The sequence below is a fragment of the Rhopilema esculentum genome, chromosome 1 (genome assembly GCF_057945365.1).
Source record: "Rhopilema esculentum isolate cy_ngs chromosome 1, ASM5794536v1, whole genome shotgun sequence".
NCBI lineage: Eukaryota > Metazoa > Cnidaria > Scyphozoa > Rhizostomeae > Rhizostomatidae > Rhopilema > Rhopilema esculentum.
In genome coordinates, this window is record NC_142815.1 from 3,856,451 (window position 1) to 3,881,782 (window position 25,332).

Sequence of the window (25,332 nt, forward strand, 5' to 3'; positions counted from 1 at the left end):
GTGGTGTCAAAATGTACCCTGTTATCCCAAGCGCAATCGTTGCAGAGATGGTTGCCTTTTTTGGTCAAAACTGACCTCAGTTGATGAGCAGGGGTGCGAAAAGCGTGCAATAGGGGGTATCCCAGAATGCACTGGCAACGTGTCAAACCAACGTGCTTTTCGATTTTCCCCTCATTCACGAAGACCCGATGTCGCGGACGGTCAGGTTCAGGAAACTGCTGTCACCTACGTTCAAATGTAAGTAGAGAAATTTAGTTTACAAATATATCTGTTTTTTCTCTAATGCAAAAAAGGGTTTGGTAGATGACAAATCAGCTGGAAATTAGACTGGAAATACAAACTTTGGAGGTTTTCTTAAACAGGGAAAGATTTGCGTCTCAACACGTGCAGAATCATTCGAAAGTTTCTCGGGGTTTTCGAGGCTTCGACAATGCACAAACTCGTTAACTTTGCTTTAATATCTTTCTTTAATTTCGATGTTAATATGACTTTCTTTTTTCTTTCAGCTACACAAATTGCTGATTTAATATGCAGAATGCGTTTGGAACTGGTAAGGATGGTGCCTGGTTCCTCAGAAAGAGAAAACACCATTCAGATGAGGAGAGCCCGTGGAACGTCAATAGCTAAAAAGGTGATGTTTAGTTAAAATCCATTAATTTCTGTTAAAACAAACTTTGCTTTAATCACTTTTTCCTATTCTAGTTTCTGTCGTTTTATCTCAAAGAAGCATTTTGACTTTTTCTCGTTTGGATTAATTTCGTTCCATTTATAGTAACTCGAATTTCTTATCATTTCAGCCATGGTATAAAGTGTAATGGAAGATTCTTCATCGTTTCATCGTGACCCATTCTGCAGCCCCACGTGTGAAGATCCCAAAAGAGCTATGGTCACAGCAAAAACGGTGAGTTTTGTCACTTTTTAATCGTTCTTTTGGAATTTTTATGGTAGATGCTAGAAGAACAATCCTTGAAGAATCATCGATTCTACGTTTTTAAAGCTCCTCGCGGATTTCTATCAATTTTTCCCAAATCAAAGTGTCCCTTATCGAGATTTACAGTTTAAAACAAGAACGACGCATTTGCAACTATGAGCCAAAATTGACCAGCATGGGACAAAACGATTTGAGCGCACTCGTTTTCTGTTAAAGCGAAAATACTCTAAAAACGAACTGAGGGATATCCTTTCTTCTGAACTAGCGAACTGAGGGAACTCATAAACGAATTTTTCATTTTTTTCTTGCTTTTACGTGCTATTTGGAAGATCTGTAGGGCCAGAAGTCTATTTTGTAAATCACATTTATTTAGTCTTGGTTTATAAAATGCACAAGATTTTCGGTGAAGCATTGATTAGAAAATTTTTCTGCTTTTCTCGTACGATACAACAAGTGAAAGATAACTTTAGCATCGCTTCATGATTGACTTTTCTCGTTTACTCGTTTGGATTCATTTCGTTCCATTTAATAATAACTCGAATCTCTTTTCTAAATTAATTTTTTTATTTCAGCCATGGCATAAAGTCTAAAGGAAGATTCTCCATCTGCAGCCCTAAGTGTGAAGATCTTAAAAAAGAGCAAAAGTCACGGCAAAAATGGTGAGTTTTGTCATTTTTCAATCTTTCCTTGCAAATTTAAGGTTGATGCTAGATTAAACCCTGAAGAATTATCGATTTTATGTTTTTCAAATTTTCTTCAATCAAGACATTTACAAGTTTACAAGAATTATGTAATTATGGCCATTGACCAAAATCCACCAACGTGGGCAATTTAAAGGTAATTTGCCAAGTCAAAATTCAAAATTCTTGCGCCACAACGATTTGAATGCCTCGTTTTTTTGTGTAACTTTACCGTGAAAATACTTTAAAAATGAATTCCAAATTCAAGGGGTATCGAATGAATTTACACTTTTTTATTAATTTCTGTGCACGGGTATTTCGATGAATCCTTGTTTAGAAAATTATGATGCCTTTCTCGTACGATGCAACAATCGGAAAATTATTTTGCAATTTTTTATGATTCTGGCTGCTAAAATTTGATAATTTTTGAAAGTTTTTTAAGCTTGACGATCGTATATTTGCGCGAGTTTTTGAATTAAAAATTTATCAAGAGTCTCTTCCACTTACTTCCCTATATTTTATTGCCACACTTCAAAACATGTTCTGTAAGATTTGTACAATTTTCTGTAAGCTTATGGACCTAAAAAGATTAAAGGACATTTTGATGAATTCAATTATTAGGCTATTAAGATATTATTGATCGAAAATTAAAATAAATTCAACGAAGAAATTATTTTTGAAAATTGGCGTCGCAACTTTTTGAAACCTTTTCGATAATGGATTTTTACCTGAAAATTTTCGGTATAAAGTTTATCAAAATATCTGTTGCTCTCGATTAGAAAATTTTTATTTTTCCAATTTTTTTCAACTTTTCCACGCTAATATTTCAGATTACTACCGGCATTTTCTCGATATTGTATTTAAAAATCAGTTAAAATCAATTTGTTCTGAAAATTTATATTAATTCTAGAAGATACAAAACTACATTTTCAGCAACATTTTTCTCAGTTTTCTCATTAAAAACCTAGCAAAAGCATTTCTTTAATTTCTCTTATTTTATTATACTACTTTAAAAAATTATTTTCTGTGAAATCTCTAGAACTATTTCAAATTTTATGGATCTTTCGGTGATGGAATTGCATGTAAAATTTTTTGGGAAAAATCAGTCAAAATATTTTTTGCACTAACTTTGAAAAACGTGCTTTTTCCAATTTTGTTTTAAATTTTCTTATAAACTTGCTCGACAATTTCACGCACCATACTTCACACCTTATTTCACTATTTTTTCAAAATCAATACAAAAAGATTTTCTGCTAACTTATTATTACTCAAAGAATTAATTTTTAAATAAAGCTGTTCTTTCAGCTGTCTTTTGCATGGAATTTCAAAGTTTCTTAAAAGTAAACTTGATAATTCCACGCGACATTTTTCACATCTAATTTCGCTGTTTTTTTCAAAAATCAGCTTTAACTAAAAGATTTTCTCTTAAAACTCATTATTTTTTAAGAAACTTATTTAAGAAAAAGCTATACTTTCAGCTGTTCTTTCCATAGATTTGTTTGCATTGTTACAATCATTTTAAATTTTTATGAAAAGTTCATCTTTAAAAAATTTATATCATGGAAATCAATTAAAAACCAAAACTAAACAGGTTTATTCAGCGAAAATTTTCAAACCATAAAATGCATTCTTCATATACAGAGTTTGAAATTAATCAGGTGGTTAAAGGATAAATCGTGGGACAAATGTTTTCTTGACAATCTTCAAAATTTTTCACATTATTATTAGAAATTTCTTTACATTTACTGACTCATCTTTCATACTTTTAGGCATCCTCCATACCCCTATTAACGCCCACATCAACCCTCTACCTCTCATCTTCCACCCACTCAATTCCTACCTGATGATGAATGGATGGGACACAAGAGAAATAAGAAGAAAGAAAAGAGACGAGAGAGAGACAGTTGGCAATTCCTGACGAGGCAACTCCACGATGATGATGATGATGATGATGATGATGATGATGATGATGATGATGATGATGATGATGATGATGATGATGATGATGATGATGATGATGATGATGATGATGATGATGATGACTGCGAAGAACATTCATTCTCTGTCCAAAGTTGGGTGAAATTGACTTTCATTATGTCTTGTAGTATATATACCAGTTATTTGCAGTTATTTATACCAGTTTTTTGCAACCTTGATACCATTTTAAGATTACATTCTTTAGACTGGTAAAAACTGAAAGCCCTCCATTTTTCGCTATATCAATCAAGTCTTTGTTTTGTCAAGTAAACCCACTTTTTCAAGTATTAGATCTTCTCAATTGATTTGATCTTAACCCAAACCTACCCAACATTTTTCAAATAAAATATAATTACTTTGTGCTAATTACCTTTAAAGTTTCCCTCTTTAAAGAAAAGTTATAATTTCCCCCAAATAGGTATGTTTCAACAACCCACAGAAAATTTTGCAATCGACTTAGGATCATTAATAACTAGTACACTGCTAATTTTATTGCCTTTTCGCCTTTTCGCCTTTTTTGAAGATATAACATTTTGCAATTCTTTTGGGCACTTTTGCATTTCATGTTAGGCTAAGTAGATTGTATTTAAGATGCATTTCTTTGCTATTGCAGTTTTAATGATATTTGTAGAGTATTTAACTTAATTTGATTGTTGTTAATGATTTTTTGCGTTGTTATCTTGGCATTTTCTCTTGAACTGGATCTTCGACTTGCACGTCGGGATCTGGTCCCTGGGAAGTCCAAGTTCCACGCGCCTTTGTTCTTATTGTTTTGGTTTTTCTGTCGTTATTGTTCCAAGAACAATGCCGACCGAAAAACCAAGACAATGGGAACAAAGGGGCTGAGGAACTGGACAAATCCCATGGGACCAGATCCCATTCTACAATAGGGGTGGAGTAGGCAAAACCTATCTTAAACTTTTGTTTCATCGCTATTGTTCTCTATTGTTCTCTCTATTGTTTCAAAAACCAAAATTACCTACTTTATCTAGAGAAAGGGCCTACAAAAGTAGCTACCAACAACTTAGGCCTACTAAGAAAAGTAAACAAAGATATTATTTTAAGTTAAAAGATAATATTAAGTTAAGATAGGAATTAATTAAAAAGTTTTTGCAAACTTTATATATCCAAAAATATAGTTAAAAAACATTAAAAGAGATAGCCTATAATTGAGAAGTTTTTGCAAACTTTATATATCCAAAAATATAGTTAAAATACATTAAAAGAGATAGCCTATAATTGAGAGATTTTTAAGACGAGAAAACTTTAAGCAATGAAAAGATTATTCAAAAAATTATTGAGCAATAAAGAGTAGACACAATGAAAGAAGACGCTAATTATTAACTAAGAAACTTTCTAAGAGAAGATAAATGTTTATAAATTGACAAATTGTTATTAACAATTAAAGAGACAATGAATAATCAATGAATGACTAATGAAAATGAATAATAAACAATTTTATCAAAATAAATAATGTAAGTTTGTTTGCTTAATTAGTAAAATTATTACTAGAAACTTTTAAGTATCTCCGCCTTTTTGAAAGTTGAAAAATAAAAATGCTGTAATTGTGATCAAGAGTAGGATTTTAAAAAAAACTAAATATTGGCTATAGTGTTTGTAGGGAATAGAAATGTAAATAGTTTTTTGAAAACCCGTTTTTTAGAGTCAAACAAATATTTAATTTTTGCTCGAAAAGGCTCTTATTTAGTACTTGTAAGAATATTTTAAAAATTAAAGGGTTGGAATTCACATCTACAAGACTTATAAATGAAATTGTTTCAAACATTTGTAAAAGGATCCGTTTTGAAAAGAAGAAACAACTTATTTCTCGATTTTATTTCGTAGACTGATTTCATTTCTTGATAAAGACCAAACTGACGTTTTTTCTCGAAGACGTTTTGCAGCAAAATAATAATGGCTCTCTATAAATACCTTGCTCAAAATTAAGAAAATGTCCTAAAGGCAAGGAAAAATATCTGAAACAGCATACCTTTGTTTATAAATACAACTGTCATTTCAATCGGGTGAATGTGTCTCTTGTCAACATCTTTATGCAATTCGTCAGCATCGCAACGGCAATCTAGCATCGCATTCGGCAAGAATTCACACCAGACTCTAAAATCCATAGCCAAGCTCTGAAACAAAGATAATTTATTTAAATACAAGAAGAAAACAATATCAAACCATAATGAATATTGGACTAGAAATCTTCTGTGGGATTCCATTTCTTTCAAAATCACAAAGCATCAAATTCTTCTAATAATTAGTAACGATTTCAAATGCCTAAAAGTCATAAACATTTGCTTCTCTACAACATTTCAACCATGAGGCTCCCACATTCAACAATTTCTGATTTCATGTAACTTTTTTGCGAGCAATTAACCCCAGGCAAGAACAGGACAGTGACCAAACAAGTGAAATCATGTCGCTGAGAGAAGGAATGAAAAGCTAATGTGCCAATAGACAGTTTTCTGGTTATCTTTTGAAGTATTTCGCGACCTTGGTGATCGATTTTGTGAATGATCTGAGGGTAAAATATTGAGACTGGCTGAAACGAAAACTGAGAAAGGAACTTTGACTAGTGACTTCAAACAATGGAAAGCAATTGAAATAGTTTGGATAGCAAAGAGAAAAGCAGAAGACATCAGAATATGTCGTTACAGCATCATCAACATTGGTGTAGAAAATCCAGGACTAAAATGAAATGGGATTATTCCAAGGAGAGAATGTTTACAGGACTGGCCTATCATAGGGTTCTTCTGCAGAGAAAGCTGAATTGAAAGCAAATTCAGTTGTCAAATACAATTGAAGCACAAGCACCACAATGAAACTCATTATAAATGGGCTTTTCAGCAAAAAAGAAAAGATAAACCAAGGGGCATTTTCATTTGCAGCAAAAAGGCATTTTTGGCATGTGGGAATTCAGGTTAACAATTGAGACAAAACCGGAAACATAACAAGAGAATTTCACAAGAACTAGGCCACGATAATCGGAAAACAAAAATCATATTCTCATCTTCCACTGTATTTGACATGTATCTAAACTTAAAACCTGTTTAGAAAACACCCATAAGACTTTACATCAAACAATAAATAGAAATATTTTTAGGAGGTTGTTAAAGTGAGCCAAAAAGCAGATGCCGAAAATAACAGTACTTGAATTAAATTCAGGAATATGCAAAAATAGTTTTTATTCAAGGGATAATTTAATCTGGATCTTGCAATTTGGTTAAATGATGATCGAATCTACTTTTGGCACTTCCAATTTAAATCAAGGTCCTACATTATACAGAATTTAAGATCTTTGATGCGAGTTTCTCATAATTTTTGGGGGGTACGGCAAGGTGAAAAACCACAGCCGATTTTTCCTTGTTCCTATTATTCTCTGGGTGGTAGCTCCCGCGAGAGGGCAAATCTCAGCCTTAACCAGGATCAATTTAATCATTTATTTTGTAACGGAAAAATATTAGTGATCGTTTTCGCTTTACTTTGTATTTTTGAGTTCTGCAATTTTTTAGCTAGTCTTGCAATTTCTAAAAAATTTCTTAGGGGAAAGGAAGGACGTAGGCTTGAACTGGGCCAATCTTACACAAGACAGCAATAAAATGAAATGTCAATTATGGTTTGCAGAATGGTAATAATAATATCAAATTGATTGTGCAATGTTAACACTTTCGAGTCAAAAATAAACTGATTCTTCCCCCTACATATTAATTCTTCGAACAAAACCCACCCCCCAAAAACAATGACATCACTATTACCGACCCCCTGTCATCATTTTCGTGCCTCGTGTATCGAAAACTGTGAGGTGCATATAACAAAGCTCGCCGTCATTGATAATGGGTTTTGAGAAACAAGAAGAAGAAAAAAAATTAAAAGCTAAATATTTGATATGTACTGCTATGCAATGAATGCGTTTATTTCGTTTTAAAAAACTAGCGTCTTGTTTATTTTAGTTCTGTTTCCGGTATAAAGAGAGGGTTACCCATCCTTCTGTTTATCATTACTAGGGAATTTTCAATCTCATTCATTCCAACCAAAAAAGGATTCGAGAGAAGGAGCAGGGTTTTAGTACAGTCAAAATACCAAAGAGGTGGCTCAACAAGAGGGGGATGCTCAACAAGGGGGGGGGGGCTTTTGAGCAAAATTGTTGCAAAAACAATAGCAAAATAAAAAAAGGCTACTTTTCGGATTAACAAGGGGGGTCAGTCTCCTGTGCCCCCTAGCAGTACACCCCTGGTAAGGAAGGGGATGACAATCTGAGTGAAAAATGCTTTTATCTTCTCTATCGCTCTTTTGACCTATGACAACAATTTATGTCAGTTTTTGTTGCATATGACGCTTGCTTTTCTCAACTCTCGTTGACCATATAAACCATTTATTGAACAAAAAACAAAACTTTGTAACGTCAAATAAAAATCTACAGGAGCAAACAGAATTCTCCTTACCAACTGAAGCTCGTTCAAATCGACTGATGGACAAATAAAAGTAGACAGAAAAAATATTTCATCGTATTTGGAAACTGGAGTATAATTTTCTAAAAGTCGAGCATTTACAATTTTTTTATTTGATCAGATCCAGGAAAAAGGGTTCAGGATTCAGGTTCAGAGAAACGTCAAGATTTTACAAAATCTCGGATGGTTGTCGTCCAGGTAAGAAATACAGGCACCGTACACCACCTTATTTGTAGGAACTGGGAAACTGGGTTTTTTATTTCATCTAAAACTTCGAGAAAATTTTATTCCAAAGTTGGTCTTTAATTGTTAGTTTGCAAGCTGAAAAAGGCTGGACTCGAGATAATATCTTGTTGCAGAAAAATAGTTAGAATTCAGAAAATTCTGTAGTAGCATCAGCAAAAGAAAACTTCTGAACTAGCACAAGACCCTTTTTATGAAATGAAGATATATTCCTAAAAACAATGTTTTTACATTCTTGCCTTATATAACACCTTAGCTCCAGCTTGTTCTTAATTGGCTTCAATCTTTCGTGATCTTATAAAATTATTCTTATAAAAACCGCGAGATTTGGTTGTTTGAAATTTCAAAAGAAAGAAAAATATGATAAAACTATAAAAATTTGGTCAATATAATGACATCTAAATAACGTCTGAAAACCAATAAATCTGATGATATTTTTCTAGCTATTTAGGAAACTTTTGATAGTTATTCTAAAAGCAATAAAATATGTCGAGGCATGGTCGAGTCTGGTTAAAGGTGACTAAACAGTTATCTTAAAAATGAATTCAGGAAATCCATTTTGAAAAGTAAGGACTTCATGAATAATTCATTGACTTCAATGGAAAACGGAAAAAAGTCACTTCCAAAAGCTCTCAAGAGGGCTGTTTAATATAAATTATGGTTCTCTAAAGGTCTAATATATCCAGCATTTTCCAAGAGGATTTTGAGAAGGAGAATTATGGGAGAAGACAAAACGACAGGGGCATGTGTTTATGCTCTCTCCAAAGCTAAAATGTCTTTAACAAAACTTTCAATGTTTGAGTATGTGTAATGTAAAATTGAAACCAAAACTTGTGCAATATATTTATCTAAATATGCATAGGAAGTCGTTGAAACTTCAAGTTACGAAAACATTTGTGAGCTTCAAAAATAAACTCTTTCAAAAAAAGAAGAATAGAAATGGTTCTTCTGGACGGCCGGAAAATACTTCCATATTTGTTCTACTTGTTTGAGATTTCTTTTTTATAAGTTTAGAGTCCTATCTTAAAATGATTCACGAGTCAGATGGAAGGAAAATATTTGAAATGCTTTAGTTGAAATCAGGAAAGTTATGAAAATGAACAGGAATGAAAGAAGTTGAAATGCTGATAACAAAAGGTTTAAAAAACATTTTACGACAGCGTCTCTTGGTAAGAACCCTTTTGGAAAAAATATAATTGCAAATGGCTATTGAGGAAAACCTGCGAAACTTTTACATTTTCATTAATAGCTGAGAGAGAAGCATTGAAACGATATTGGGAGGAAATTCTTGCATGTAATGCCAGAAAGAGAAGGAAAGTGTTGCAAACAAAAATGGAAGGAAACTTCAGCATGTAATACCAGAAAGGAAAGCGTTGCAAACAAAAATGGAGGGAAACCTCAGCATGTAATACCTGAAAGGAAAGTGTTGCAAACAAAAATGGAGGGAAACCTCAGCATGTAATACCAGAAAGGAAGGCATTGCAAAAATGGAGAGAAAACTTTGCAATGAATAAGACATGTGTATCGAGCATGGAAAAAGAGAAAACACGTGCATGGAAGGAAAACTTTACAAAGAATTCTAGTAAGGCGACCATTGCAAACATAAATGGATGAAAAATCTTTTTATCTAAAGCCTTGAAGCTTTAGGTTCGTTTCATAAACAAAGGTCAAATTCAGTAACCTATTGCACGAGAGGAGACATGGAGTTGTCACGATCATTGGAAACATTTTGCGAACCTGAAGGGAGACAGGGATAAACAGAATTTGTTCACACAAATAAATTTTTTTATTGCAGCTTGCCGAAATTTATTTTGTGGATTAACAAAGACTTCTTTTGACGAGATTGATGACGTCTTTTTCAAACCTCAGATGTTCGTGATTACACTTTTGTGTTCCTAAAACTCATCGGCAAGAGATTTGTTTAGCAGCATAAATACCACAGCCTAAGTTACAATCAACAGCCATTGCATTGTAAGAAAATACTCGCAACATTTTGAGACAAAATACTTTTTATTGCGTTGATCTATACGCAAATAAGTTAGGCTCTTATGTCTTTCAGGGTTATCTTGTTTAGAGACAGCGTCTCGGTACAAAGAGCATGTTGCGAGGGGTGTAATAACGTCTAACCAATCAACGTGCAACGAGCCTGGTTTTGATAAATCAATGGGCTGGATTTATAACAGTGTGTGACAAATCGGGGTCGATTTAGCTAGCAAAAGATCAGAGGGCTTCTAAAAACATCACGAATTAATTTGCAGCGGTCATGCACGCATTTATAGTGAAATTATAAATATCTGAATGTTTATCTCTGAATAGGAGAGACCAAAGGTGTCAGAACAAGATCTGCTGGGAAGACCAAGAGGCAAAAAGCTGTGGAGAATCACGATCACGAACGTCCTCACTGGACATTGTACTTAGAGAGAGAGAGAGAGAGAGAGAGAGAGAGAGAGAGAGAGAGAGAGAGAGAGAGAGAGAGAGAGAGAGAGAGAGAGAGAGAGAGAGAGAGAGAGAGAGAGAGAGAGAGAGAGAGAGAGAGAGAGAGAGAGAGAGAGAGATGTAGTCCATCAACCCAAACACAATAGGAAACTTCTATAGAATGACTGATAATGGGTAAAAATGGTAAATGTGTGCCAAGTAGGCCAAGATTTATTCGAAAATAGATCAGACGCTTCCCAAAACATCATTCGTGAATCGGATTTGAAGCGTGGTCTTAATCAACTTACAAGTAGCGTGGTCTTAACCAATCAAATTGAAGATCAACTGGACTTGTGCAATCAATTCATTAGCAGTTTTAACAATCGTGCTTACTACTGCAATCTATATGAACACACTTAGTCTAGCAACAAAGACTCCAAACTTCAGGAAAAAATTGGCTGAATAGTTGCTTTCACAAAAAATGATTTTTATGACTACGATATTTCCATTAGCCTAGAAAAACTGTCAGTCTTATTTTTAGAAAAACTCTTTGTGGACGTGTTGTTTGGAATGTGTCAAGAATATACAATATTTTGATCCAACGGAGATCCTTTGAGTTCATCATTTTAAGCTTAACATAAATCAGTGATATGAAGATTGCATACCTTATGTCATTCATCAACTGTTCTGATTTGTGATTCATCATCAAATGATTTGTGATTCCTGTTATGATTTGTGATTCATCAACTGATCTGTTTTGGGAATCATTCTTTGATGTGACTTTTTATTCACTAACTACTGTCATTGTCCTTTCATTGCATCAATACAACAGCTAGCATTGAATCAGGCAGGCATCATGGCCAAGCTGTATGAACAAAAAAGATTAATCAAACATCACTCATATTTTTTTATTTAGCTGAAGATGAGATGAGCATGTCTGAAGTCTGAAAACATACTCTAATTTGATTGGCAAAGCGTTGCAATGAAAACAAAGCAAAACCTTTGCATTTAATACCAGAGAGAAAAGCGTTGCAAAAAAATAGAGAGAAACCTTTCGAATGAATAAGACATGTGTATCGAGCATGGAAAAAGAGAAAACACGTGCATGGAAGGAAAACTTTACAAAGAATTCTAGTAAGGCGACCATTGCAAACATGGATGGATGAAAAATCTTTTTATCTAAAGCCTTGAAGCTTTAGGTTCGTTTCATAAACAAAGGTCAAATTCAGTAACCTATTGCACGAGAGGAGACATGGAGTTGTCACGATCATTGGAAACATTTTGCGAACCTGAAAGGAGACAGGGATAAACAGAATTTGTTCACACAAAAAAATTTTTTTATTGCAGCTTGCCGAAGTTTATTTTGTGGATTAACAAAGACTTCTTTTGACGAGATTGATGACGTCTTTTTCAAACCTCAGATGTTCGTGATTACACTTTTGTGTTCCTAAAACTCATCGGCAAGAGATTTGTTTAGCAGCATAAATACCACAGCCTAAGTTACAATCAACAGCCATTGCATTGTAAGGAAATACTCGCAACATTTTGAGACAAAATACTTTTTATTGCGTTGATCTATACGCAAATAAGTTAGGCTCTTATGTCTTTCAGGGTTATCTTGTTTAGAGACAGCGTCTCGGTACAAAGAGCATGTTGCGAGGGGTGTAATAACGTCTAACCAATCAACGTGCAACGAGCCTGGTTTTGATAAATCAATGGGCTGGATTTATAACAGTGTGTGACAAATCGGGGTCGATTTAGCTAGCAAAAGATCAGAGGGCTTCTAAAAACATCACGAATTAATTTGCAGCGGTCATGCACGCATTTATAGTGAAATTATAAATATCTGAATGTTTATCTCTGAATAGGAGAGACCAAAGGTGTCAGAACAAGATCTGCTGGGAAGACCAAGAGGCAAAAAGCTGTGGAGAATCACGATCACGAACGTCCTCACTGGACATTGTACTTAGAGAGAGAGAGAGAGAGAGAGAGAGAGAGAGAGAGAGAGAGAGAGAGAGAGAGAGAGAGAGAGAGAGAGAGAGAGAGAGAGAGAGAGAGATGTAGTCCATCAACCCAAACACAATAGGAAACTTCTATAGAATGACTGATAATGGGTAAAAATAATGGGTGATAATGGTGTCAAGAATATACAATATTTTGATCCAACGGAGATCCTTTGAGTTCATCATTTTAAGCTTAACATAAATCAGTGATATGAAGATTGCATACCTTATGTCATTCATCAACTGTTCTGATTTGTGATTCATCATCAAATGATTTGTGATTCCTGTTATGATTTGTGATACATCAACTGATCTGTTTTGGGAATCATTCTTTGATGTGACTTTTTATTCACTAACTACTGTCATTGTCCTTTCATTGCATCAATACAACAGCTAGCATTGAATCAGGCAGGCATCATGGCCAAGCTGTATGAACAAAAAAGATTAATCAAACATCACTCATATTTTTTTATTTAGCTGAAGATGAGATGAGCATGTCTGAAGTCTGAAAACATACTCTAATTAAGGAAAAATGATCCAGTCAAATTCAAGTTAAAACATTGCTTGAACTTTTGGCTAATATGTCTATTCATAATTCTAACACCTAATTCGCCAGCCTTTAGATTATTTCATCAAAGCTTTGCTATTCCAATAACGTTCATTAATAGAAATGAAAATACAATATCAAACTACTTTAATATGTCTCTATATCAGGGAAGCAGACTCGACTGGAAGAAAAGGAGATGTTTCAGAGGTGAAAGGCAAAGAATTACAGGAGTATTCGAAAACAATTGGGAAAACTGGAAATAGTCGCTGCCTCCAAACATAATTTGGACAAATTTCAAGATATTAGAAAAATGACTCATCAATAAACAAGGGGGTTTCAGCACCTATTCACTTAAAAAAACCCTGATAAATACAACTTAACAAATAATGAACTTTCAAAGTATCAAGAATAAAAACTAACCAAGATGCTTCTTGAAGCCGTTGTCTTTGCTTCCATTATATCACTTGTCTTTTTCCATTGAATCTGTAACAGATGTACAGAATATTCAAAATATGATCAACATTGTAAGAAACAAAGTTGTAAGATGATCAAATAAATTAAATAAATTATAGAAATTACCCTTATCTTAAAGAAGTTGCTTGAAAATCATTATTTTAAAGATGGAGTGGAAATGATTGCTTTGAACCAATTAAGCAGCTACAAAATTTAAAAGTTTATTCCTTCCCTCAGCTCAATGGCAGAATGTCACAGAAATCTTAATGTGCCAATGTAATTTGCAGACAGGTCCGTCAATTGCTAATGTACTCAAGGGGGGTTTCCAAGTCCTGTTTGCTGATAAAGTGGATGAGCCATCCTGTCTTTGCCAACAAGTTTTAAAATTTGCTGACTATGCACCCCTAGATGGCAAAAAACTCCTTGATCTTGCAATGGAATTATTTTTCAAGGGGAAACCATGCTCCACATGCCCCCCCCCCCCTAGTGAAGGGCCTGCTTTCAGAGTCTTTATTTAAAGCTTGCATTTGAAAGCATATTTAATATTAAGAGACACTAGATAAAATTTTCAACTAAGGGACCATTTTCTGAAGTTTGTGAAGTGCCCCTTCTTGTAAGTGAACCTCTTTTCTGACTTGGTAATCAGCCAAATTTCATTTCATGTTATTTATTTATCAATCGCTTCAAGATACCTTTTCTCATGCTAGGTACAACAAAAAATTTACAAAATGCTGAGAAATAATGAGGAATGACAACAATCAAGAAACAGAATCCGAACTTTGATATAAATCACAATTAAATTCTTGTAAAATATCATACAAGACTACAGAACGTAAACCAGAGAAGAATAGTAGATGAAAAATTGAAATAGATTGTATTTAAAAAGAGGACCGAATGATTAAGATGAAAGTTTCAGGTTTAGTTTAAGAGAGTACCAATAAGCAGGCAAATGTTATTGATTTGAATTTATACTCTGCTGAATTGGTCTAAATTTTTTACATTTACTAGAATCTGATTGTCCACTTTTTTTAAAGACATCAAATCCAGCCTTGTAGATGAATGGGGAACAATTAGCAAAATAAACAAGGAAAATGACTGGAATGCAAGAGCTTCTGTGCCGTATTTCATCATGTTTATATTACTTAGTACTAAAAAGTTTTTCAACAGCTGTTTCAGAGAACAAAAAAATTGCATGCCTTATTTAGGCCTAAAAATTTGCTTACGAAAAAAACTGACTAGCATAGCAATGAAAAGGACTTTTAATCAATTCTTTGCCCAAAAAGGAATTACATCTTACTTCAAGCCACATTCTTTCATCTTTAACTTGCTACAGCTTTGTTTCTTCCCAAAAAACGCTTCTCTTTGCCGAAGGCTTCGATTTTTTCGCCATCTTGGCATTTGAATGTTCTTCTTGGCGCACAGCATTGTGGGTGATTTGTTTCCTCTTGGGGAATCGCAGCGACCAGAACTGCAGGAGGAGAAGGGTCGAAAAATTCTAACGTGGTGAAAAGGGGGCTAGGCAGCGAAAGGGGATCATATCCCATTGTGCACCATACATAATGCTGAAGTACTTGTCAAAACTTGCGGGTAATGACACTAAAAATGTTTGCCCATAGTCCTTACCCGCGCAACAAACACAGAGAATTGAATTGTGTACGATTTGCCCCCCCCCAACACAGGGGGCTCAGTTTTGGTCAACGTTAAAGTATTTAGTGCCCGATAAAGTTGTGTTTATTCACAACTTTGGGTTCATTCAATCATCATCCTTGCGTATTTTCAACACATAGCCAATTTTTGAACTTGTTAACCTAACTACTTTATTTTGCATATATTACCTCTTTGACTTTTTTTATTACTTTGGACTTTTTTATTATTCTAAATTTGAAACAACAAAATTATACAAAAATAAGAAGTGATGTGTGTCTTTGTGATGGGCTTATCCTTTTCGGAAATAAAGACTGTAGATTGACATTTGTATAACTGAAAATAGCACAAAAACGGGACATATAGTTCAAAGAAATTTGGCCAGGTCCTCCTAGGAGTTAAAACGTCTGACAATAACTAAGTTGAGATGATATTTATACCCAGGTGTGGGTCTAAAATAACACGAGACGAAAAATGCAAGGTCCAGTTGGTTCCTTCAAGGGTTCTGTTTTTATGACCAATCATTTATTGGCCCTGACGTAATAGTAATAGCCTTTTTGAAAATCTGACATTGCTTAATACCATAAATACTCGAAGCCCCCAAATTTGAAAAAGCACCCCCCCCCACTTCAAACAAGCCCTCACCCTAAAATAATCTTTGAGAAATAACCCAAGCCCCAACAAGCCCTAATGGGCTGTAGTACTGCCCTGATAGCAATAAATTCATCCCAGCATTTTTAAACATACAGTACTGACAAGTCTCAACAAGAGGAAGAAAATTTACCCTCGCATTTTTTTTTTGGCTGCTGCTAGGCCCCCAACTTCGAATAAGCCCACACTTCTGGAGAGCCCCCACCATTAAATTTTTTTTGCGAAATAAGCCCAATTCGAAAACTTGAGACAAGCATTGGGTCAGGAACCGGAGGCATATGCTCCAAGGCCATAGCTATGGGGACACGTTAGCTGTGACATCCGCTTTTACTCTGTTGCATGAACGAAGGCAATGAATCGCTTATATGAAATAATCATTGTTTTAATAATCACATCCATTTCTGAATGAAATGAAACTGTAAAAGGTACTTGTTTAGATGATAGATGAAAAGGTACTTGTTTGAAATAAAAGTATCCAAAGAATCTCTTGAATTAGAAAACAGGAAAAAATTTGTTGTAAAAAATCCTTTGTTCCATTATTTTTCATACTACCTTTCTATTTGCCGTTAACTCCTAAACATATTTTACATAAAATGTCCTTGACGGTGAATTTCCTTAAAATATTGTTGAAATAAAGTCTGACAAGGGATTTTTCGTAAAATTTCATATTTCTTTTATCCACGATATCCATTTAGTATTAATCCTAATTCCTAGTTACAAAACTAAAATATCAATTCTAACTATAAATAAGAGTTATAAACATATATAAGAAAATACAGACAAATTAAAAATTATAAAAACAATACTGTTCTTTAACGGATTCATATGCAAAAAGATTCTTCTTTCCTCCTCAGCTTACAAAATGATTTCTTAGGACATTTTTACACAGGGTGGGTGTGTCAGACTCACCAATGTGCTTTGGAAAAGCATTTCAGGTTTTCGGACCAGTGAAATTGAAACTCTGTTTACTGTAGTCTAAATTTAATCTTCAGGTTTGGAGATCTGTCTTGTTGCTCGTATAGTACTTGTTTATCGATAATCGTTTGGTAAATTTATCGTGCAGACTCTCGGGACATATCTTGTTAATTATTTTAAACATTAGAAACGACTGGTCCAAATTGGAACATCTGATCGAAGCTATTTTTTGGTCGAAATAGAGTCTTTTATTTTTTATGCTTCAATAATCTCAAATGTACCATTTAGCAGTCTCTGATAGGGGGCTATCTAAGTGTTCGATAAACTCCCCCAGACTTCTTCACCATAACGAAGATGACTCTCAACAGGGCTGGGGAAAAACTCTTTAAAGACTCATTGCTGACAATGAGCCATTGCACTACGTAAGCATCCCATAATGCATTTTCAGACAGTCTGAAGTCAATTTTGGTTAATCCGTAGAAGTTTACTGCCATTGTTTGGATCGTCGCCACGCTCGCAAAGGCCCATTGTTAGCAATGATTCTTCAACTTGAGACATGATATTCAACCTTTTTCCTATGATTCGGACCAAGTCCCCTTTACCACCCCTAACGACACAATAAAAAACTTCAACAGCTTGAGTAAACTTCCTTAGCAGCGATTGGCCTGAGAATATCTCAGGTGCAACATAGAAACAGGAAATAGAACATGTCATTTGTCAGAAAATATTATATAAACATTCATTTATACAACAAATTTATAGGTATTATTAAACAAATATTTGAATTCATAGTTGAAGGCATCGAACTCAGCCAATTAAGTTCTGGCTGAATTTTCATAACAGCTACAAATACAAAACAACCTAAATTTGAAATATTAAAATCTATTTAAAGTATTGTACAAGAACTCTCCTCAAATTTTGTAGCCTGTTCTACCTCGCCACTTTCAGAGGCCTTTTTAACAATCTCGACAACCTGAAAATTCAAAGAGATTGACATCATTGTGGTTATAAGCCATCTCAAACAACAAATCATCGAGTTGTCCCTCTCCCACGGACACCCCCTCCCAATATTTAGGAAGACAATGGTCCTTATACTACAACAATGGGAAATATGACGTCATTTCATCAAAACAATAGTTTTCCCTCCTCCCCAATATTTGACCAAGTGTCCACCATTGTCTCAAATAGACCTGGAAATACGAATTGCATAAAAACCCGATAAATATCAAGTCAAAAATCTAAGTAATTGCCAGTTACAAATAAAATTGCTCTCTGCTCAAATTAATCTTCTATGGTCCATGTAATTCCATTTCTAAATGAGCTGGTCCTGTTCCTGATCTGATCCTGTTAAATCAAGAATCTGATCCTGTTCCATACAACCACGTAGCTGTAGGTGTCGGCTAGGGGGGGGGGCAAACTTGACCAAGAACCATACCTGAGGGGGGCAGGCTTTAAAACTAGAAAACAGATATATAACAAACAGATATATATGGACAAAATCAAGGTCATGGAATTATAAATATGCCAAATTTTCAAAATATCATTTGGAAAAACTGTAGCCAGAGGGGGAAAAAGCTGTTGTCAAAATTTTCATTTGGGGGGGGACACAGCCCCCCTGCAGCTACGTGGCTGGTTCCATAGCTTCGACAAAACAAACGAGCAAGGATCAAGGTAATTGCTGATAAGCCTAGGCCATATGGGTAAGCCTAGCCTGAGCCTTGACGGCTCGTTCATGCTGTCTGTCGTTCACAACAAACCACAAATATATGATCCAACTAGCAACTGGAAGAGAGACAGATCTCCTATCTTGGGAAGAGACTAACTGCATTTGATATTGTTAGGCTAGAACCTCTCCTCAAGCCTGCACTTTTACTTTTATACATATTTCTGACTAGCATCTACTAAAGGCCCTAATAACTTTATTAGGACACTGAGAAGCTGTGCTTATCGAGCAGTGTCCTGGTCCTTCTTCTTATTAAGACCACACTTCTTGATTCTTAAGCCTGGAATTGCAGAGAGCTGGCAACCCCTCACTCTGGGTGAAAGTTTGGTCAAGGACTCAAACCCCAGACCCATTGATCTGTAGTCAGACACCCTACCCTCTAATGATGTGGCCACACCTCATGATTGCTACACCAGAAATTGCAAAGAGCTGGTACCCACTCACTCTGGGTGAAAGCTTAGTCATGCGAGGGACTCGAGCCCCAGACCCTAGAATCTGTAGCCTGCGCTACCCACTGAACCATCTTCAAACCTTACTTAGTCTACTCACGTTCAGCACTCATTTTAATCCTATTTTAAAAATTATTCCTCGTCGTACATGCCTCTCATAATACCTGAATCTAATACCTCGAGTAGTATTACTTGTTGGCATTCGCAAATGACCTTTTGCAAGATTTTTCACTCAAAATAAAATTTCATCAAATAAAAAACATACCTCTTGAAAATCAGGAAAGTTTCCAACCTTTAATTTTGAAAAAATTACTTGTCCATTGACTGTAACTTCAAAAGAACCTGGAAAAGAACAGGAAATTATATTCACAAGGATTCATTCTTACAAAAAACTTTCTAAGAATTATCCTAGTGTGCTTCTTTTCAAAGCTAAAATAATCTTGAAGTAGGGTAACCAGTTCTCTCCTGGCTGCCCTTGAAGCTGACAGCAGGTAACAATTTTCTGCCCAATGAACAAAAGAGAGGCATTAAAATCAAGATTGACATTATCGTAACTAATTTTCGTCTTTTCCGTTCAGAGCCTCGCCATTTTTTCTCCAAATAAAGATTAAACTTGGCTCAAATTATGTATTTGAATAAATCTTTAGATTGCAACAAATATATTGAGCAAAAGTCCCCAAGTAAAACAGTGTCGGTAAAATTTTTGCCACAGTTGGGACTAGAAGGGATAATAGGAAACTTTCTTTACATTGCTGCCCTCCCATTTTAGGATCAGTGGAGAGGCCCCCGCATATCATCTTGACATGTCAATTAAAACTGAAGTGTCCAAATCAGTAGTGACTTTTGCTTTTGCTTCAATTTTGGTTTCAACTTATATTTGCCAACGCTTTTACCTGACAACGATTGCATAAATACTTTCTGAAATGATATCTTCTTTGTTTAGGGTTCATTGAAGGGAATTCTTGGTAATATTTCATTAATTATACTTCTTTTCAAGGTTTCAGCAATAACAAATAGTCTATATGACCCAATAGGTAGTGCAACTTCAAGCAAAGTGGCTACAAGTGGAGTTGACTGTACATGTCTAAATACATGCAGTGAAGGAGAAGGATTAACTAGGACGAAAAGATACCTAAACATAATCTCGGATAATTTTGAAGCCAGGGGACGCCATTATCATTATTCGATCTCCTTCGACTCCTACGATCATTTATGATAATTTATTTAAACGTCGTCAGTTGTCTTTTTTACAACGGGGGAGGGGGTGCTAGATAATTGGATTTTGGTGCCGAACACACCTTGGAAAGAATGAAAATGTCCATTTTATGTGACTTTAAATCGTAGTGTAACTTCAAGCAAAGTGGCTACAAGTGGATTCGACTGTACATGTCTAAATACATGTAGTGAAGGAGAAAGATTAACTAGGACGAAAAGGTACCTAAACATAGGCCAGGACAATTTCCAAATCAGGGTCCGCCATTATCAATATTCGGTCTTCTTCGACTCCTGCTATCATTTATGATAATTTATTTAAACGTCGTCAGTTGTTATTTTTACAACGGGGGAGGGGGGGGTGCTTGATAATTGGATTTTGGTGCCGAACACACCTTGGAAAGAATGAAAATGTCCATTTTATGTGACTTTAAATCGTAGTGTAACTTCAAGCAAAGTGGCTACAAGTGGATTCGACTGTACATGTCTAAATACATGTAGTGAAGGAGAAAGATTAACTAGGACGAAAAGGTACCTAAACATAGGCCAGGACAATTTCCAAATCAGGGTCCGCCATTATCAATATTCGGTCTTCTTCGACTCCTGCTATCATTTATGATAATTTATTTAAACGTCGTCAGTTGTTATTTTTACAACGGGGGAGGGGGGGGGGTGCTTGATAATTGGATTTTGGTGCCGAACACACCTTGGAAAGAATGAAAATGTCCATTTTATGTGATTTTAAATGTTAGTGTAACTTCAAACAAAGTGTCTACAAGTGAAGTAGTGTACGCACTTCTTTTGCCAACAATCCCTTTCACATCTGCATCAGGGACAGCTCTCTTGATTTGAGAAGCCAAGTCCCCATATCGTGGGGCGTACCCTCATCCACCACTAAAACATTGAAATAAACAACATGAAATATAAACTACCATTGAATCTTGGATTTTCTAATCAAGGATTAAGATCTTAGAATCTTGAGTCATGATAAAAGGAGGGGGGAGTATACCTAAATACGTGGGATCATGGTTTTCGTGCTCCAATGCTATTGGTAGGCTGGAGACTGGTCCGATGAGCTCTCCTCATACAGATTTACAAAACAGCTTCATAGAGAAGACTTACCGTATTCTCTATGAACGCCGGGGGAGGATTGTTTATTTAATTTCTGGCCTAGGAAAGGGGTTGCTCATTTGAGAGGTGCGCTCATTAGATAGAGAGGCGCTCATTAGAGAGGGGTGCTCTTTATCAAAGGGTGCTCGTAGGAGAGGGGCGCTTGTTGGAGAGAAGGGCGTTTCTTGGAGAGAGAGACGCTCGTTAGAGAGGGGCACTCTTTGGGAGAGAGGGCGCTCATTAGACAGAATACGGTATTTCCAATGACTCAATGCCTTTAATTTCAAGGTGGAACTTAGCAAAATCATTATCAAGATTGTTAAGATTTGTCAAGTCAAGATAAGTCAATTAGATGTAGCTGGTGAATCCATTATGATTTTTGATAGGATCCTAAGAAGTGACTGAGGATCTTAGCCAAATCTTAATCAAGATTATCTAGATGAGTCGAGTCAAGATAAGTCAATTAGATGTAGCTGTTGAATCCATTATGATTTTTGATAGGATCCTAAGAAGTGACTGAGAATCTTAGCCAAATCTTAATCAGGATTATCTAGATTAGTAGAGTTGATAGGGTCCTCAGGAGTGCTGCTTTACGCTTAGAAGTGTGGAAACACATCATACAGAAATACAATTCATCTGACACTCTTCAGAGCATAAATTTCAGATGATGACCAAAGGTTAGCAAAAACTTTATACAGTAGACTCTAGGTTTAGATACAGCAAATGTTGCCTGAACAGCTGTGACAATAACTGGAGTGTGACTGTGAATGGAGCTAAATTGAACAGTTGTTAGCTTTTTGGGTCTAGACTTTAAGTGGAGTGACTATAAGTGGCTTTGACCATATCAATGATGGTTACATAATCCATGTGGAGCACAAGTTATATAATTCACGATGTTATAAAAAATGATTTCAAAATTCTATATAATTTGAATTGAATTAAGTTAAGCCACTCTTACATCGATTCATACAATGTTTTTAAATAAACGTAAATATGCTTTTATTTATGGCAACAGGGTTTTAACAATACTGATAGGAAAATAACAAATTATCATTAAAACTTCTTAAGAAAGATTATTTCAAAATTCTATTCAATTTGAATGGAATTAAGTTGAGCCACTTCTACATCAATTTTTAGAAAGTTTTTAAATAGACGTAAATACGGTTAGACTTATACAACAAATTATTATTAGAACGTCTTAAGAAAGATGATTATGCAACATGAAAGTGGGGATTCTTTCTGTATACATTTGAAAAATGGTTACATAACTTCATTTAAAGACACTGATTCATTGCAAAAAGGCCATTTGGTTTTGGGGTGATTGCTGTAGTTTCATGTAACATACATTCTAGTAATATGCACTGAAATATGAGCGTTCTTCCTGAGGGTTAACTTTTATCACTAGAATATATTACAATATTGGCATCCGTTGTTGATAACTTGCTAAGTCAACTTCACTTATAGTCACTCAGCTTTGAAAGTTGACTTCAGATATAGTCACTCAGCTTCGAAAGTTGACTTCAGATATAGTCACTCAGCTTCGAAAGTTGACTTCAGTTTTAGTCACTCAGCTTCGAAAGTCGACTTCAGATATAGTCACTCAGCTTCGAAAGTTGACTTCAGTTTTAGTCACTCAGCTTCAAAAGTCGACTTCAGATATAGTCACTCAGCTTCGAAAGTCGACTTCAGATATAGTCACTCAGCTTAATGTCACACTATCAGTTACACTCAAATAAAATTTAGTCCCAAACATGCAAAACCTTTCAATTTAGATGTGTTTACAGTCACATTCCAATTATTGTCACAGCTTTCCAGCAACATTTGTTGTGACTATAACCGCAGTTTAAGCACATGGTGAGTTCATGCGACCAGTTTCATGCCCACCAATAGCACAGCAGCATAAAAATCACGACTCTGCAAATTAAGGTATACCCCCTTTTTTCATGACTCGATGCCTTCCAGATATTTTGATGATTTGTCAAAATATTTTTCAAAAGTCGGATATTGAATTGTAAACAAGAAATTTGATAGGAAAGAAAAAACTACAGAATAATTGCTTGTTTAAAAACAGTATTTCCATTATTTTAGTATGACCTGTCCAAGGCAAACTGGACACCACCAAGGTCACCCCTAGAATTAACCAGAAGCAAAGATTGCATTGGGCCTTTGCATTGCTTTGCAAATGCTATGTTACATGATTTTGTGCATAGAGCATTCTTTAAAATAATTTGTTACAATTTGAGTTTAAAATTTGGCCTCTGATGATTGAGGGGGGGGGGCAACATAAAAATCTTCTGTTAACACAAAAGAACTTTTTGAAAATATTTTGGTAAGAGATTTTAATTCTACCTTGCCCCTCTCCCAATTCAAAACTAAAATATGACCCCCTGTAAAGTAAACACTCTATATTTCTGCCTTTGATAATGCACCTCTGTAATTCCAAGATAGGACATACCCCAGATCATGCAGTTATATTGTGCATACCCCCTCTCCCAATTTTGTTGGGAGACTCCAGGTTTGTTTGCATTCTCCCAGTCTCCTGGTTTTTTCAAATTTTCTCCATGCTTTTTCTTTTCTTTTAGCAGAGGCATTCTTTAATGTTACAATACAGTTAAAATTATTACACCGACTTCATTGTCAGTTGGATAAACAGGAAAGACTAAAAATTGTTATGAACGAAGAAGTTTCCTATGACAGTATTTGTCACTAGCGGTTTGTCCAGCACAACATTTTAAAAGTTTGTTGTTTCTAAAATTCAAAAAATTCCAGTCATCTCCCTGTTTTTCGTATGAAAAATCCAAAATCTTCAGGTTTTCAAAATTTCCAGGTTGACAGATCTGCACCCTTAACCAAACCCTCTTCCCCTCCCCACCCCTCCAATGTTCAATGTTGATATATCTGCCATAAGTACACAAATCCCATTTTGAATGGTGGCACTGGGGTTCGTGTTGAGGTTTTACTTTACAAGCATATATTATTTATTCTTTGGCCGTTTGCAGAATTGAAGACTAGGCCAAAAGTTTTCAATGCATTTCATCTTAGGCCCATTACGCAAAATAAAGTGAAAATATCTTACCAGTATTCAATCTGGACTTTAACAGAACCAGTCATTATTTTCGAAAAAATTCTTCGAAACAGTTTGACTTTCAAAATTCTCTTACCCGACTTTAATCAAAGAAAAGTCAAATAAAATTTGAGGAGAAATCGAATGCAGGTCTCTTGTTAAATCACAGTTAAGGAGGCAAAGTAATGTAGAGTATCCCCCTGGAAACTATTATCTTCCTTTCGCTGTTAATCAAAGCTACAGTATTCCAGGGGGTAATGCAAGATTGCTCGATTCTTAATTTGATTATAAGGCTATTAAAAATTAAATGAAAATCCCTCAGCCGTTCATAAACAATTAATACATTTTCAAACGACTCATAATGACGCAGCATTTTATCTAGAAAGTCCCCCCCCCACGAATTTCAAGATAGAGGGACCAATTTCTATAAGTCGAACTCAAATTAAGTGCTTCCCAACAGGGGCGGCGGCTCCAGCCTGGGAAGTGGGGGGAACAAAAGGTGTGTCAAGGATAACGCCCTTTTGGACCACGCCCTTTTCCCCTGTTTGAAACTGTTGTCTCCCAAGAAATTTCATTTACATGTGACGATCTAGATAACGTACATACCCACCCCCCCCCCCCCCTGAAGTTTTCTCATCAGGTTTGCAAGAATCTCAAGGACCAACTCTCTGAAAAAGTCCCCCATTCCCCCGTGGCTCCGCCACTGAGCAGGGCCTCTTTGGAAATATTTTTGCATACCAAAAAATTGAGGGACAATGAACTCGACCACTTCCAGCATCCAGATCTTCTACCTGTTTCTACAAGGTACACATCAACAGCATCAAAATACTGCAATCGATAGAGTGAATCGAAATCCAATAA

The 25,332-nt window shown here is 35.3% G+C and overlaps 1 protein-coding gene and 1 long non-coding RNA gene across 3 annotated transcripts; one reads left to right on the plus strand and one right to left on the minus strand.

The window, feature by feature from the left end:
- The first annotated feature begins 161 nt into the window (after positions 1–161).
- On the plus strand, positions 162–4,266 carry LOC135690329 (uncharacterized). Its single transcript, XR_010516628.2, has 5 exons — positions 162–237; positions 507–631; positions 798–901; positions 1,504–1,590; positions 3,381–4,266. It is a non-coding gene; the product is annotated as an uncharacterized LOC135690329 (long non-coding RNA).
- LOC135690446 (uncharacterized) lies at positions 625–24,670 on the minus strand. 2 transcript variants are annotated; one of them, XM_089112651.1, is made up of 10 exons: positions 24,484–24,670; positions 21,094–21,191; positions 19,351–19,427; positions 17,482–17,886; positions 15,001–15,171; positions 13,671–13,733; positions 12,930–13,129; positions 11,366–11,565; positions 5,579–5,723; positions 625–2,191 (listed from the first exon to the last, which is right to left on the minus strand). In XM_089112651.1, exons 4-6 carry the CDS (start codon positions 17,625–17,627, stop codon positions 13,706–13,708), a joined length of 345 nt encoding a protein of 114 aa, XP_088968777.1. In that variant the 5' UTR covers positions 17,628–17,886; positions 19,351–19,427; positions 21,094–21,191; positions 24,484–24,670; the 3' UTR covers positions 625–2,191; positions 5,579–5,723; positions 11,366–11,565; positions 12,930–13,129; positions 13,671–13,705. The 2 variants fall into 2 exon arrangements, with proteins under 2 accessions (XP_088968777.1, XP_088968750.1); XM_089112624.1 differs by lacking the exon at positions 625–2,191 and having other exon boundaries at positions 4,402–5,723.
- Positions 24,671–25,332: the final 662 nt, after the last annotated feature.